The following is a 15,458-nucleotide window of genomic DNA, read 5'->3' as shown; positions in this document are numbered from 1 at the left end:
TGGTTTGTCGTAGCGTGATAAACTAGGAATTCGTACAAGAGCTCGGCAACGCTATGCGCGGGCTGGGTATTATGTATCTGTGGGATCGAGGATGCCGGTCAGTTGTTTTGTCCATGGTCTTTACAGCATATCCGGGTAATAGTAGGTTGTTGAAAACAAAAAAAAAACGAAATGAAGAAGGAAAGGATCCCGAATAGGATCATGAACGTCGGAACGGAAGCAGCTGTAAGGCACCAACAAATCAATCACGCCACGAAAGTCCGTGAGCCCAACGCAACACCAAGGTTGAATGAATGGCATAGTCATCGACCTGGTCAACTCGCTGGTTTTACAGTAGTCACATACATGACGCACCTTACGGCGAACGGTCTCATTGCACACACGGATCTGGGGAGAAGGAGAGCAAAAAAAAAAAAAAAAACAACAGCGACGGTCTGGTTGATGGGCATCGACGCTCGCCTCCCCAGGTACTAATGGCACCAAGCTCCCACATGTGTTATGCGAATGCACGTGTTTCAGTTCTCACATAGCCTCTGCTGCATCCCGCTCTTTGAAGCAGAGGTGATGCCATAGGCGACGCGACGCAGGACGGGAAGCGGGAAAGGAGTGCAGGATGACGGACCGAGGAGAGATAAGGAATGCGAAGAGAGCAGATTACGAGAAGAGAGAAGAGGGGAAACGGGCTCATTGGATAGAACCAAGAAAGGAAGCGAGCTTACTGTGTGTGTATGTATCGTAGCGGTTGGTCTGTGGTGTACTTCAACAAAGCGCAGTCGTCATTTCTCAAGCCACAAGCAAGCCGCTGAACCGAGTGGTGTCTAATACAGTTTGGAGGACGGCTGGGGGATAGGATGGGCCGCAATTTGGATTCGACGATGCGACCGGAAAGGATCGTAATACGAGGAAGAGAGCGGCTCTTCGCAAGTCGAAAGATCAACAGTAGAAGGGTTGGTTGGTTGGTGGTTGGCACAGGTGGTTTGGTTCCGCGACAGATGGAACGAGGCCAAGATTCGAATTCGAGGGGCAACGTTGGGCGTTTTTGGGAGGAGGTGGCCGAGCCCTTTTTGTTGCAAAGAAGGATGAATACGGGAACTGTGATTGATCGGAAGTTTTGGGTAGGGGTGGGTGGTGGTGGGTTCGAGATGGATGGGGACCCCGAATTTGTACGGCGGTGGAGATAAAGTACAACCACTGAGAGAGGGCGGCGAAGCGCAAGACAGGTCTACTACTAGCAAGAGGAGCAGAGCCAGAAGGGAGGGTGATGCTGGATGGATGGATGCTGGCCAGCTTGGTCTTGGGCTGGGCTTGGGGTGATGAGGTAGCGCCGCGGTAGCGTAGCGTCGTCGGGCGGTGGCGGCGAAGGTTGTTTTGAATCAGGGTGGTGGACGTACAATACGTCAGGGCAAATCAATCATTCATCAAGCAATATGTGCGATGCGCCCCGATGCCACTCGTTATGACATAAACCCTGCGGGCCGCAATGCGACAAGCAACAACAATGGAGGGCGAATCGCGTAGCGACCAGTGAGTGAGTGGGCTCCGGCAGCAGCAGCAGCAGCAGCAGGAGGCGCGAGGAAGAGAGGGAGAGTGGGAAGGGGAATTGATGGGAAGACAACAAGATCCCTCTCATTTGGCTGCAGGCAATTCAAATGGGAAATTGTCTATTTGGGCCGCAATGAGTAAGTATTGACGGCTGTAAATAATAATAAAGGAAGAAGATGAAGACAAGCAAAGCAGCATGACAAGCCACGCCTGAAAAGGGTACTTCAAGTCACTTCGATGAACCTTCTTGCCGGTGTGCTCGCGGGCCTACCTGCCAAACAGGGCCTGTTGCCTGTCTGCCTGTCTCCTCCCAGGCAGATTTAAATAGACAAAACAAAACACTTGATGTTGAAACCCCTTCGGCAAAAACTGGACTCGACCGTACCTCAACCGGGTAGGAGTCTGGCGTGGGAATCCTTCCCTACCGACCGACCGACGACCTCCGTAGAATCACTGCGATGCGGTGTGCGTTGCGAAGGAATAAACCGGAAGTCGAATCGGGACAAGATTGCACGCTTGGAGGGCTGGAGATGATCAAATGCATGTGGTATTGAACAGCGCGCCCTGCCTGCCAAACCCAGACAGGCCAGCGAATTACATCGAGGTACCTGGAGTAACAAGTTGAGGTTATTAGCCTTCCACGTCGCAATCGCCTGGGTTGTGTGTGCTCTGTGCTCGCTGCGCGCTGCGCTGTCTGCGGTGCTCTGTGACTCCCGCCAGTCTATGTACTTTACCCATAGCAACCCAACCCAGCATCTTCTCAATTTATTAGGCAGGCTGCTGCGGCGGGTCAGTCAACCTTGAAACCTTGTTAGCTACATGCTACCGCACGTGGAATTTAGCTCGCCCGCGAATCAGAGACAAATACATCGCCGCAAAAGCAAGCAAGCCAGACCCTGGGTCGTGCGTGTGTGCTTGCTTGCTGCAAGAGATAGGAGAGAGATAGCTGGATTACCTTATGTACCTAGATCTCTCTCGTCGATTGATGGACCAGACCCAAGGTGAGGTGGGCTGAGGGCTGTCTGTGTACATACATGTAGGTAAAGTAGGCCAAGTACTTTATATATGTACTGTACCTAAAGAATAAGGTAGGACTGCGTCAGTCCCCTTGCTCAACCATCTAGAACCCTGGCTTGGGAAAAACGACGATGGGTGATCGATGAGCCTAGGAGACTAGGTCTCTATCTATCTTGCGGAATAGCATCACGGACCAGAACGATACCAGTGCAGCAGTATCGTTGTGACGCTGAGGGGTTCGTGTTAGTAACCTAGGCTGGGGACCATCAGGTAACTTGGGCAACTAGCCCAGACTTTCTGGGCATTACGAACGGGAATGGAGCCATGGCTAGGCAAGCTAGGCCTTGCGAGAACCTGAATCACTATCGATTCTCGATATCGATACCTATTCGCTGGCGTTCGACTCGTGTCATTGAGACATTGAGGTATTGCCTCATTGCTTGTTTCCACTCCGGGCACCTGCCTGGTAATTTGAGCGAGTATTGATGTTTGTTTGGATTCATCGAATGGGAGATCTCATACTGCGCCATACCTCCTGCGCCAGGGTCAGGGTCTCGCCGTCTATGCGGGCATCATCTCGATGCGGCAGATAGGTAGGAGATGCCTAAGCACAGCAGCCACCTTCTCGAACGGCTTCCGAACTGCCACCGGCAATCTTAGTAGGTCATGTAGTCTCACGGGGTCCCAAGGTAATGGTACTGCGAGCGACCTGCGTCGACATCGGAGGAATTGGAACCAAAACACGTTGGACGGAGGCTCGTCCGTTGCAGATTTGCCTGCCCAATTCAACTGACACACCCGCCCGCCGGGTTCAATCAGGATGCCGGGAAGAGAGACGTGCGGCTGGTATTGGACGCTGGCTGTCATTTCAACAACACAGCGTCCGAGTCCGATTCATTAGACTCATTCATTATTTCTTCCCAGGTGCCCCCTAGCCTTACTTAGGTGCCTTCTTGATCCAAACGGTTTACAGAACGCCCAATCCAGAAATCGAGTTGGAAAACCCTCGCGGAATGGCCGCCACAGGGGGTGGTTGCGGATTTCCGTCCATTCAGCCAGGCCCGAAGGCATGCCCTTGCCAGCTTGTGCACCTTGGGGGGGATGGTGGTGCCAGGGTCGCCGCCAAATCGCATTCGGAATGGCCTCAAAAAAGATATCTACCCTCGGGTTCCACCATCCCACGCACATGGGACCTGCTAGCCTGTCAGTATCCGGCAACGCCTCCACCCTCCTGCGCTCCCTTAGTGCCTAGTTCCTGCGCTCCTCCTGGACATTATTGTCATGTACCTCCTTGCTTCGCTGGCCCTCGAAGATGGGGAGACAGAGAGAGGTACGCAAGCCAAGCGGCAGTGCTATTTGCATTTGCCGCCACGTCCCAGTCGTCCCAGTCGTCCCAGTCCCACTCCACGACCCCTCCAGCCCTCCGCCGTCTTCCCCCCCTTCCTCCTCCTTGAATCATCCCACGCTCTCGTCGATACACGACATGCATCTCTCCCACGCCTTGTCCACTGTGCGGTCTGACACTTGATAAACCCCCATTGCACACCCATCCCTCAGGGTCTGCGAACGAGCAATTAGAATAAAGATAAGAATACAGTATCCAGGTAAATACAAGACTACATACTTAGGCATGATCTACAAGTACCTACTTGAATCGCTGGCCTCCCGGCCCGAGCGCCCCCTTTGGCGCTCGACCAATGAGTGTCCATCTAGCGCACACATGCTCCTGGGCCTTTTTCTGTGAACTGTTTCCCCGACCGCCGGGTGCCTGCCTAGTCACCCTGATTGCATCATATCTCGCCTGCAGAAGGGGTGGTTGCTTGAACTTCTTCAGGTTTCAATGCAGCAATGCAACGCAACAGCAGCGGGAGGCGAATATACTTGTAGCAAGCCTGGAAGAAAAGAAAAACAGAGTCACCCGTTCCGGGTAATGTTCCATTAATCAGGAAAGTCAAAGACCGAAAAACCAACTTCAGGGACATCGCGCATACATGCGTGTTACTATAGATGTCTTCTCAAGGCATGCATCCCATGCGATCCGGTTCCCAGGCTCGACCCATCACATCGGCTCATCTGCCCATTCTTCGTCTCAAACCCCCGGCTTCGTCATCGCAGGGCTGCATAGTGGGAACAGAATTGTCGACTCAAGTTCCGCCTTCACTTTTGCACCTTGACCGGCAACTCAACATCGGATTAGGGACCATGCTACCACAAAGACAAGAGACGTAAAAACCCAAGGCTGTATATATAATGCCTCCATGTAAGCTGTTCGACAACAGATGACCGCTTAGGCCCGAGGGATATACAATGCATGCCACAGACAACGCTAACCTACCTGTTCATATCCTATCGACTGCGGCACGGGTCGCTTCCTAGCAAAAACTATGATGACAGAGAGGGCTTACCTTCAGATCCGATTCGCAGGACCCGTTGCTGCATCCTCCCTGACTGGCGTCCCGCGCATCGCACGAAAAATCAGCACTATCTCGTGAGTATAGGCAAGGTTGTCGTTGGTTCGTCGCTGCAAACAGACACATTCACCGCTTGTTGCGTGTGCCTCATATCCCTGCCCTGGAAAATCCGATAAGCCCGCAACTCAATCTCGTACTGCCACATGCCCTTCAGCCTGCGTATGAGTGGAGGCCAACCATCACTCCGGTAAAGTTGTACGACGTGTAAATGAAATGGTACTGGTAGCAAAAGCCAGTGCATATCTTCTCTGATCAGCTCGATTCTATTGGTGTCTCGTCATCTCCATAGATGTGCGGGCGAGGGGCATGAAGTGACACCCCCTTCGTCGGCGCACAAGCTGCCATGATAGATATTATACACGTTGACATTTCTCGTCAACCATATTTGTCCCATTATCGAGCCTCATGAGTCGGGATTGGTTTTGCAGCCCTTACTGGTGTCGCACCTCGTACTTCTCGTCGGGGAGATACAAGTGCCGGTCCGCTCCTTCCTTGGTGAGCACAACCATGCGAATAACACCGCCGGAGCTGCCGTCCCACTTGATGGCCTCGGAGAGCGCACCCTTGACGAACGCGACCGCATCCGCCTCCTCCATACCTTCCCTCCAGTTCGCATCACAGTAACCGTAGATGTATGTTGAGCCGGAACCACCGATAGCATAGGATTGCTTGTGTAATGAGCCACCCAGGGGGATGGAGTAGACCTGGCCACCGTGTCGCTCGTCCCATCCAGCGATGATAAGTCCAGCACTATTCGAACCATCGTGTTAGTCCTGCCACGGTATTGCAACTCGTCCATCCTCGTCTGACATCGAGATGTATAAAGGGAACAGGGCACCCACCTCAGGCGGTCCTTGTTGGAGTAGCAGATCTCCTGGAAGATGGCAGCGGCAGTCTGCGTGGTCGGGGGCTTGCCATTGCGCATGTGGAACATGCCTAGCTGGTACTGAACAATGTCGGCCACGGCCTGTGTGTCAGCCGCCGAGCCGGATCGGCAGCACCAGATCGTGTCGGCGACTCTGGTAAGCTTGTCTGTCACTCGGTTCGCAATGTACGCTCCGGTCGTGGTTCTGGAATCGGCACCTAGAAACTCCAATCAGCTGCGCGAACCTTCCAAAAGACGAACTGTCGTTATGCAACAAGCGCCGTGGGATGCTTACCAAGGATAACGCCATCCTTGAATGTGACCGCCATGCTGCGTAGTTTGTCAGTCTCCATCGCCGGCCCGTTTGCAGTCACGAGGACTCACATGGAGGTTCCGAGGCTGGTAGGCAGTACGTTAGTATGACGATTACAGTATCTGGCGGAACGGGAGGGGCTTACTTGACTTCTCCCTTCTTTAGTCTATCCATATCGACGTGGATGCCATCTATTGCATGGTTTGTATCAGCAACTCTGTAGATTCCCTTGCACGAGGCTGAGCAAGCCCGGGATGTGTGTGCATCGTACCTTCGTTCAGGACGCCTGTGTTGCCGAACTCCATCTTGGTCGGTTCGTGAATGGCTTTCGTTGCTGGATTTGCCGTGCAAGAGAACCGTTTCAAGCGTCAAATCGCCGTAGGTCGATGCGTGGGGGATGCGTTGTTGTTTGGATGTTCTGGTGGTGGAAAGCGGGAAACGGATATGTAGCCTGCCTCGCCCGCCTGGAAGCTTGAGGTCGGTCGTCGAGCTCAGGCAGCTCCAGACGCGTTAGCTCACCAATTATGACACTGCAGCCCTGCCGGCCCATGGCCCGTGCACTGTTACGTACTGTACAAGGCTACCTCCCATTCACATGCAACTGATGTGCGGTTGAAGGATGATCAATTGATCGCAAGTTTCTGGTGCTATCTGGTTTCATTCTTCTTACTCAGATGTAGCTGTTGTATGCGGTTTGATGCTGGCATTGGCCACCATTTCCACGACATGTCGTCTTAAGAATCACCATATTGACAACGGCAGAAGCATTCATACATGCCCGTACTTATGAGCAAGTGCTCGACCCCGATGCAATGAATACGAGCCTCAAGGGTGACTTGAATTGACCGTGGGATACTCTATGTATACAAGAAATAGCGAATACGACAATAATAAATACACCCCCTACTAAATATCAAATATCCAAGAACCTAACGCCGCTCGCCATGCTCTAATGGTGTACGTACACCATAGTGGTATATACTGCTTGCATCAATCAAGCCTTAGGTCTGCCGGATATGTCAGTCACTGTACGGGGGAGCCATTGCGCAGAAACGGCAAGGGGGAGGGAGTTCACTAACGAGTCCTTCTCCAGCTTCAGCTCGGTAGGAGCGCCTTCCTTCTTCTTGTCCTTGTTCTTATCCTTGTCCTTGTCCTCGTCGCCGCAGCCGCAGTCGTAGAAGTCGCCGATGTTGTTGCAGTCGAAGAGCGGCTTGTGGAGCCGCTCGTTGACCTGGTTGTGCATGAAGCAGGCCCAGCCGGCGGCGGCGTTGCGCGAGCTGACCTGCGGCGGGTACTTCTTCAGGAGGCCCTGGAAGTGCCGCGCGCAGTCGCCGCACGGGTAGAGGCGCGAGAACAGCTGCATGTACGTCTTGAGCGCCAGCGAGTCGTCTTCGGTCGGCTTGTCCGGGAATCGCGCCATCATCGTATGCAGCAGCTTCCACGAGGCACGGCCAAGCTCCGCCCTGTAGTAATGGAAGAAAGTCGTTAGCAATCTAATTGACTTGCTGCGACCATAGGAGTGTTGCCACCTACTTGATTGTCGCATTTTCGAGCTTCGGCGCAATAACGCCGCCGGAGATGACGCTGCTGGACAGGTCGATGCCTTCCATCTTTGAGTCGGACACAGCTGCGGCTGCGGGTGCCGGCGCTGCCTTTCCGCCGTTGAGTGGCGGGGTGAAGACTTGTGGTACACTGTCCGTCCGGACCCGCGAGGACATCATGAAGGTCAGGCCGAGGAATGCGGCGACCGCCAGCATGACGACCATGGAGATATGGCGCGCCATCGTAGAAAGCGGTTCGGTCGTTCTGTTGGACCACTTCGTTTTCGTCTCGGACTAATTGTACTTTACTCCCTGGCAGGAGTAGGAGAGATTGTGTTGCAACAGCGGTGTTAAAAATGGCGAGGTGAGCGAGGAAAAGGGATACAGGAGAAAGATTAAATGAGCGGAAGTTTGTGTCGCGGAGAAAGAAGCCAAAGTTTATTGAACTGGCGGCATCATGATGAAACAGTTCGTGGGGACCTGTCTCCCGTTCAATCGTCCGAGGTATCCCGTATTCCATTCATTAATTCCATCGCCAGGTACTAGCCTAAAGTCAACTTTCAGGGTCTCATCTCGATTCTCGGCCCCTAGAATCACTAAAATCAGTGCCATCCATGGGTCAGTCGATCTCTGCTGATGATGGGGCAATGGGCTGCTCGGGGCGCTAACCGTCCAGGCACCTACAGGCAGGGCTACAGGCTACGGTCAGAGTTCAGCTGCTAACCTGGTTTTTTAGGGCGCTGTCAGACGAAAAAGGCAGTTTGGTCTTCACCGCCTTCGGGCTCTGTTTCATGTAGCAGTATGATTGGTGGAAATCGATGTGCACCTTGAATACAAACTCCTTTCCAGCCTGTCTCCTGTGTGGAGAAATCATACAATTGCCCGTATTTATATGATACATGTATACGGAGTATATCACTGCTGTCAAGCGCCTCCTCTGTTTTGTAGTTGCTAACCCAAGATTCTCGATGTTCGGCCGACTGCACGTACATACGTGCATCTTTGCTCACGGGCCCTGGTCCGAGTGATTGTCTCTCATTCACATCCAAAGCCTGAGCCAAAACTCAGAAGTGCATGCAGCAAAATGACGGCACGGTGAAGGCGACTGAAACCATAGTCCATACACATGCATCTCTCCTTAAGTATCACCGACCCATCCACCATCGACAACATGGCTGCCTCCCGTAATGGCGCTGGAATCATCGGCCGCCAGGAACAGCATCAGCCTAGCTACCTCCGCGGGCACCAGGACCCGTTTCAGGCACTGCGCCTTCAGCGTGAGGTCCTCGTACTCCTTGGTGAGCACCTCGTCGATCTGCCGTTGCGTCGCAATGGACCCAGGCATGATTGAGTTCACCCGGATCCCAAACTCGCCAAACTCTCGGCTGTGCATCCTCGTCATGCCCATGACGGCCGCTTTGGCCGTCGTGTAGACCGGCACGTCGGTCGCCGGGATGCGCCACGTGATGGACCCCATGTTGATGATGCTGCCCGCCCTCGCTCCTTCATCGACGGCACGACGTGCTGCGTCAGGAAGAACTGATGGCGCAGGTTGACGTTGATGTCCTGGTCGAACGACTCGGGCGTCACGCCCGCGGTCGGCACCCGGGCACTGGCGCCGGCGGCAGCGGCGTTGTTGATGAGCACGTCGACCGCGCCATGCTCGGCCAGGGTCGCCTCGGCACATTTTTTAAGCTGGTCCAAGTCGGTTACATCGCAGTGCAGGAACTGGGGTTGCGATGCACCTGGAATGCCTTTGACGTGTCCCAGCAACTTAGCCGCCGAGCTCTCCGAGTAGTCGAAGAAGACAACCTTAGAGCCTTGCCTGCAAAACAGCTCGACCGCAGCTGCACCGATGCCCTCGGCGCCACCGGTGATGAGCACTCTCTTGTTCCGCAGGCTCGGATAGGTAGCAAAGTTGTCCATTTTGAAGAATCTACCTAGGGAGCAACGTGTGCGCGCAGGGCAAGGCAGGGTTCATGCAATTATGCCAGCTGGTGTGCTTGACCGGGTGTAGACCCTTCACTCTGTGGTGTTATCTAGGCAGCAAAAGTCTCTGGTCTGGAATGAGGGGGTGTTGAGCGTGTTTTTATACCCCCAACAGCCTGCCGGAGAGGCTGTCATCATGCGTCCCCCAGAGCCATTCTCGAATGACCGGCCAGCCAAGAGAGAGATGCATGGACTGACTGCATGGACTGTTGGGTAACAGTTTGCGCCTCCGTCTTCTTATACGCCCTGCTGTTGACATGTGTTGGCCATCCAGGTCCGTCCCGTTCTCACTGCCCACTATCGATAATTGGGAAACTCCGCATAGGCTGTTGTTTCGACGGGGTTGGTCCATCTTCTCCTCTCCCCCTTTCACCACATTTTCACCCCATTTGCACCAAATGCCTCATAGCTCGCGTAAGGGTGACGACGCGTGATAATGCGGGGGATGGAGGGGTGTGGAGGGGGCGCGGGGAAGCAAGACTAATGGATTCCGCACTGCGCCGTCGATTCCCTGCACTCCTGCTATCATGTTTGAGTCCAGTAACACTGACAGCATGCAGGATATCTGTTTCTATCTCATCCAGACAGGCAGTCAGTCTCAGACTATGACTATAAGTATTGCTCAAGGTATGCTTGATCGGTCGGGTATATCCCACCCTTTCAATCAATAATCTTGGCATCTTGGCAATCAGATGCGATCAGGGCTCGGCCCATAATCTCCGACTAGCGATCGCGATGGTTACCATGGTTTCGAGAGGATCTATGCCATATGGCCCATCTCGAGCCAGCCCAATAACAAAACTGGGTATATCAGGAGTGAATTAGGTAATAAGCGACATCGGCTTCTCCGGCCATACGCTGCAAACTGCGAACCGATCGGCATTCAACCTGTCGACGTAATGTGGAAATACAGCTGACCGACTCGGCTGCCAAGCTGCCAGGTCAATAAAGATAAGCAACTATTTAGCTTTCGGAGAACCGCCCGGTCCGATAACCCACTCTGCGATACCCAGCCCCCGCCGCCGGGAGGCTCCGCTGGCACTTTCCAATTCCCGTCTCTGGCATAGTCTCTACCTGTCAGCGGGGGGCTGTCACAGCGACGGCAGGGTTCAGGCCGCCATGTGGCCGATAAGGCATCTCTTGTCTTACCACACCACCCCCGGCTTGTCGGTGTCAGTAGCATGGAGCAAAACCCTATCTCGGCTACCAGGGAACTCGCCGAGCACAATTCGGAGACGACGCCTGTTTTTCACAATTCCAAATATATAAGGCGATACAGCCGCCCTGAGTGAGAGTCCTGGTCAAGCAACTCAACGGCTCCCTTATAAGTCAATCTCGCCAGAATCGGGACTCCTCCACAGCAATATGGTGTCTATCAAGCTTCTCTTAGGCCTCGGGGCTAGCCTTGCGCTTGCATCCCCCATCCCTGCTCCTCCCAGCCCTGTGCTGCTAGGCCGTGAGACGGGCCATTTCAACGCCAGCCGGCCCAACATCACCATCTTTGCGACCGGAGGCACCATCGCCGGCAGCGCCGGGTCGAGCGACCAGACGACCGGCTACGAGGCCGGCGCCCTGGGCGTCGAGGTCCTGATCGACGCGGTGCCGCAGCTTTGGAACGTGTCGAACCCGTCCGGCGTCCAGTTCGCCAACGTCGGCTCCTCGGAGATGACGCCGGCGCTGCTGCTGAACCTGACCCAGCAGGTCCAGGCCGAGCTCGACAAGCCCGAGGTCCAGGGCGTCGTTGTCACCCACGGCACCGACACGCTCGAGGAGACGGCCTTCTTCCTCGACGTCACCCTCCGCTTCGACAAGCCCGTCGTCGTCGTCGGCTCCATGCGGCCCGCCACCGCCATCAGCGCCGACGGGCCCATCAACCTGCTCGAGGCCGTCACCGTCGCCGCCTCGCCCGCGGCCGCGCGCCGCGGCGTCATGGTCGTCCTCAACGACCGCATCGCGAGCGCCTACTACACCACCAAGACGCAGGCCAACGCGCCCGACACCTTCAAGTCCGCCGAGCAGGGGTTCCTGGGCTACATGCTCGACATCAAGCCCATCTTCTACTTCGAGCCCGCCCTGCCCGTCGGCCGGCCCTACTTCAACGTCACCGCGACCGAGGCCGACGCGCTACCCCAGGTCGACGTCCTGTACGGCTACCAGGGCCTCGACCCCAAGCTGGCAGCCGCCGCCGTCGCCGATGGCGCCAAGGGCCTCATCTGCACGGGCATGGGCGCTGGCAGCTGGACCAAGCCGGGACAGAAGGCCCTCAAGCAGCTGGTCGAGGAGCACGGCACCGCCATCGTCTTCTCGCGCCGCACCACGGACGGCTACGTCGACACCCAGTCGGTCGGGTACGGGGGCGGCTTCCTGAATCCCCAGAAGGCGCGCTATACGCTCATGCTCGCTCTCAACGCGGGCTACGACGAGGAGAAGATGCACGCTCTGTTCGAGTCCCAGAGCTCATCGGCGTAATATCTACTTACGCAATCGAATTCACACTTGGGGAGAAACGCAGGGAACCGCTTAGCAGCCGAGGGGATATTAGATTATAGATGCTGTTTATGCCCGTTACGAGTTACATGAACCTTACTTTCATGAACATGATAAAATATCTAGATAAGTAATTCATAATATTAGAAATAAAACGACATGAGTCTTATTCAACGTATCCGTTGCCCTAAAAACACGACAACTATGCCATTCTAACAGAAGACTCTTGTTCGCCGTATTTAATACAGTCATTGCACCTTCGCTTGGCCCTCGTTCTACAGAGATAGAGATTCTCGAGATGCTGTCGTGACCTTGGTATTTGCCACACACAGGAGTAGACATAGTACATCTTGTTGTGATGGGAGCCTACAGCACTTGAAACCAGCAATATTTGTTGGCGCGAGGTGACTGCACGAGACGACATGCTAGATATGAAGAGGAGTCCGAACCCTGACCCGAACCTGGTTTAATTATCATACCAGATAGCCCTGTTCAACAACCTCTTCATGGGTAGACCAGGAGCCGGCAAGCCCTATCACTATAACTTGTGAAAGATGGCCACGTCCAAAATGAGATATACGAGCTACCCCCTATCTGGCGAGCCGCCCTAGGGTCAAATAGGATCCTAACCCCTATCCCTCCTGCCGAAATGGTACTACTAAAACACACCCGCCATTATTCTATCTAATTCCATAATGTTTGATGTCACGGATGGAGCTTCATGGCGTTGTGTATAATATACTTTCCCTGCATAAGTATTCATCCCTCGATCCCCGTTTTCATGTGATCGAATCTTGTGCCACAGGAGGACCCTGCTATTCTCTCCTAGCTTTGGAATATCTAGTTGTCTCATATGAGAAGCTTTCTCGCCCATATGATAGCCTATTAATCTTGTTCAAGCTGGAACTTCCAACCATAAGCAACGCCCTTTTTCATGTTTGCGTTAAGGAAAACGGATGGAGCATTCAGTATATTCTGACCACTAATATTGGTCAGTCTATCCAGCCAACGTGGACGTGCCACTATAGAAGTTAGCTAGATGCTAGAACAACGGGCGGCTGTGCTCAACTATCGATCGTCTTATGAATTTATAATATGTTCGTGACATGGGGCCCTCCTACCTATGATTACAAACAAATATAGTGAAATTGATGATCCCTCTTAACGTGATAATATTTCCACCATTATTTCTTCCTGCCAGATGACAAACAACTCAGAATAACCCATAGGCTGGCAATATATAAGAACAAATGCCATGCTTGTTAATTATCGATGCAAGCTATCATTTCGGATAAAGTTCAATTTGGCCTTTGTCCATACGAGACAAAGAATGGCTGCTACCACTTAGCCAAGCAATACTAGAGGCACTTGGCTATTATGCCTTCAAATGCCGTTTTCTTCCTTTTCAGCTCTGAGAGCCGGTTGACAGGATTTAAGCCCAAGACACAAACCCACGCATCTTTGAACGTACCCCCCGAGGTCATATGTTGACCATTGACCGCACAGTTATCCTAAACGGAAAAGCCCCAAGATTCTTTATGCAGCTTCTTGGCATAGGCCCGCGGAAGGCTGCCTGGTCAAAGGAGGGTAGCTTCTAGCGCTTACATGAAACCTGGTTAAAGATGTTTCAGAAGATGACTAAGGGGGTTGATTGATGGGCGATCAGGACGAGCGCATACGGCAGCTGGCATATCATCCGGCCTCGCGGTTAAATTGTACCTGCAGCAGGCTTCTGCATAATGTTCGAAAAAGATCTCATGTGTGTGTAGGTAGATCGAGATAAGCCCCCTGCACGAAAGTGGCATCTCGGAGAAAGAATCGACCATATCAGGAGAGAAGGAAAAAACCTTTTTTGGTGGCGCATGTGCTTTATATTCATCTAGGCCTCAGCTGTGAGTGTACATATGCGAGTACGAACATGTCTACATGAAGCGCACCCCGTAAAATCAGCCGGTCGTGTATTATGGCGGGGTATATATGTATAGCAAACAATGATTAAGGAAATCTTTCTCCGTGATCTCGTCTAGATTCGTCATCAAACTCTCATTTGCAGGCTGAGTTTATGCGGCGGGCTTCGAAACGGAGGCCACCGTCTCGGCACCCATGGAGAGCATGTTGGTCGATCCCAGGGTGTTCTGCGCAAAGCGCGAGTTGAACTTCACCACGTTGCGGACCTTCTCGTAGCTGGCTGTCGAGATCTTCAGCTTCTGCGTAGCGACCATCCAGCTGACACCTTCGGTGCAAGGGGGCGTGGTCAGGGATCCCGAGTAACTATCGTAACAAAAAGCGCATGTTAGTTGATCCGTAATTTCATCGAGAGCCGGGAACATGAGTGGGATGATCTTGGTGGACTTACGCCTGGAAGTTGCCCGTCTTGATGGTATCAACGAGCTCGGACATGACGAGAGGCTTGCTCTTAACCACAGTGCCGGGTGTCTTGATTTCCTCGATGGACGAAAAGAGAGTCTCCAGCATGGTAGACGCCGCTGCCGTGGAGTTGGTAAGGGTGCTGGGCATAATCTTCATGCCGGCAGCAAATCGCTTGTTTGCCATTGCCTGGTGGCGGGCCTGGAGGGCAGCGCTGTTGGCACCAGTGTCGATGTCAATGTAGACGCCAATGACAGAGACCTCCTTCTCAGCGCTCTGGAAGACCATGTGCATCTCCACTGTAGGCCATGGTCAGAATCTTGTTGCCGGTAGTTGGGTCAGAATGGAGGAAAACTTACTGGGCATGCTGGTGCCGTTGTCCAGATGCTCACTAGGCTGGTGGAAATGGAATTGCTTCATTTCAAACTCGGTTCCTCCCACGTTGATCTTGGCGCCGGAGCCCTCCATGACACCCTCGATAGTGGTACCAAGGTTCTCGAATTCGATGCCTTGGGGTGCGTCCGGGATCTCCAGCTTGACTTCGGAAGCTCCAATGACGTTGAATTGCCCATCGACCATGCTAATGGGTGACTGGTTCTTGCCCATGGCACAGGCCGAGTTCGCGGCGTCCAGCGTGGCCCACTTGAAGGGTCCCTATGTCCCGAGTCAGTTGTGTATCCAAAGAGGGGGACTAGTGCCCCTTCTTCTGGAAGCCAACTTACAGTTTCGCCGAAGTAACCAAACTTGCCAACCTCGATGCCACCTCCCTCGGCCCGTGTATGGAGATGTGTCCGTGATCCACAGAAACCAAAAACGGGGGAGGCGGCCATGGCCAGCAAGGCGAAGGATGATAGTCTGGAAGCCAT

General features: G+C 53.6%; 5 protein-coding genes across 5 annotated transcripts; 1 reads left to right on the top strand and 4 right to left on the bottom strand.

Annotated features, from left to right (window-relative positions):
* Positions 1–5,461: 5,461 nt before the first annotated feature.
* Positions 5,462–6,513, bottom strand: PG997_003428 (uncharacterized protein; the record flags this gene model as incomplete). The annotated part of the gene is made up of 6 exons (XM_066807743.1): positions 5,462–5,780; positions 5,873–6,113; positions 6,191–6,225; positions 6,280–6,294; positions 6,354–6,399; positions 6,480–6,513. The coding sequence occupies 6 exons, from the start codon at positions 6,511–6,513 to the stop codon at positions 5,462–5,464; spliced, it is 690 nt and encodes a 229-aa protein (XP_066671361.1).
* Positions 6,514–7,202: 689 nt separating this feature from the next.
* Positions 7,203–7,992, bottom strand: PG997_003427 (FAD-linked sulfhydryl oxidase ERV2; the record flags this gene model as incomplete). Its single annotated transcript, XM_066807742.1, has 2 exons — positions 7,203–7,671; positions 7,742–7,992. The coding sequence occupies 2 exons, from the start codon at positions 7,990–7,992 to the stop codon at positions 7,203–7,205; spliced, it is 720 nt and encodes a 239-aa protein (XP_066671360.1).
* Positions 7,993–8,887: 895 nt separating this feature from the next.
* Positions 8,888–9,675, bottom strand: PG997_003426 (uncharacterized protein; the record flags this gene model as incomplete). The annotated part of the gene is given in 2 exon segments (XM_066807741.1): positions 8,888–9,245; positions 9,263–9,675. The coding sequence occupies 2 exon segments, from the start codon at positions 9,673–9,675 to the stop codon at positions 8,888–8,890; spliced, it is 771 nt and encodes a 256-aa protein (XP_066671359.1).
* Positions 9,676–11,103: 1,428 nt separating this feature from the next.
* On the top strand, positions 11,104–12,207 carry PG997_003425 (L-asparaginase 1; the record flags this gene model as incomplete). Its single annotated transcript, XM_066807740.1, has 1 exon — positions 11,104–12,207. One exon carries the CDS (start codon positions 11,104–11,106, stop codon positions 12,205–12,207), a length of 1,104 nt encoding a protein of 367 aa, XP_066671358.1.
* A 2,078-nt stretch (positions 12,208–14,285) lies between these two features.
* On the bottom strand, positions 14,286–15,458 carry PG997_003424 (tat pathway signal sequence; the record flags this gene model as incomplete). The annotated part of the gene is made up of 4 exons (XM_066807739.1): positions 14,286–14,496; positions 14,582–14,891; positions 14,952–15,246; positions 15,315–15,458. 4 exons carry the CDS (start codon positions 15,456–15,458, stop codon positions 14,286–14,288), a joined length of 960 nt encoding a protein of 319 aa, XP_066671357.1.

This window comes from Apiospora hydei, assembly GCF_038363865.1.
Source record: "Apiospora hydei strain CBS 114990 chromosome Unknown utg000004l_segment0_segment0, whole genome shotgun sequence".
Lineage (NCBI taxonomy): Eukaryota > Fungi > Ascomycota > Sordariomycetes > Amphisphaeriales > Apiosporaceae > Apiospora > Apiospora hydei.
This window is presented reverse-complemented; position numbering and strand designations above follow the sequence as displayed.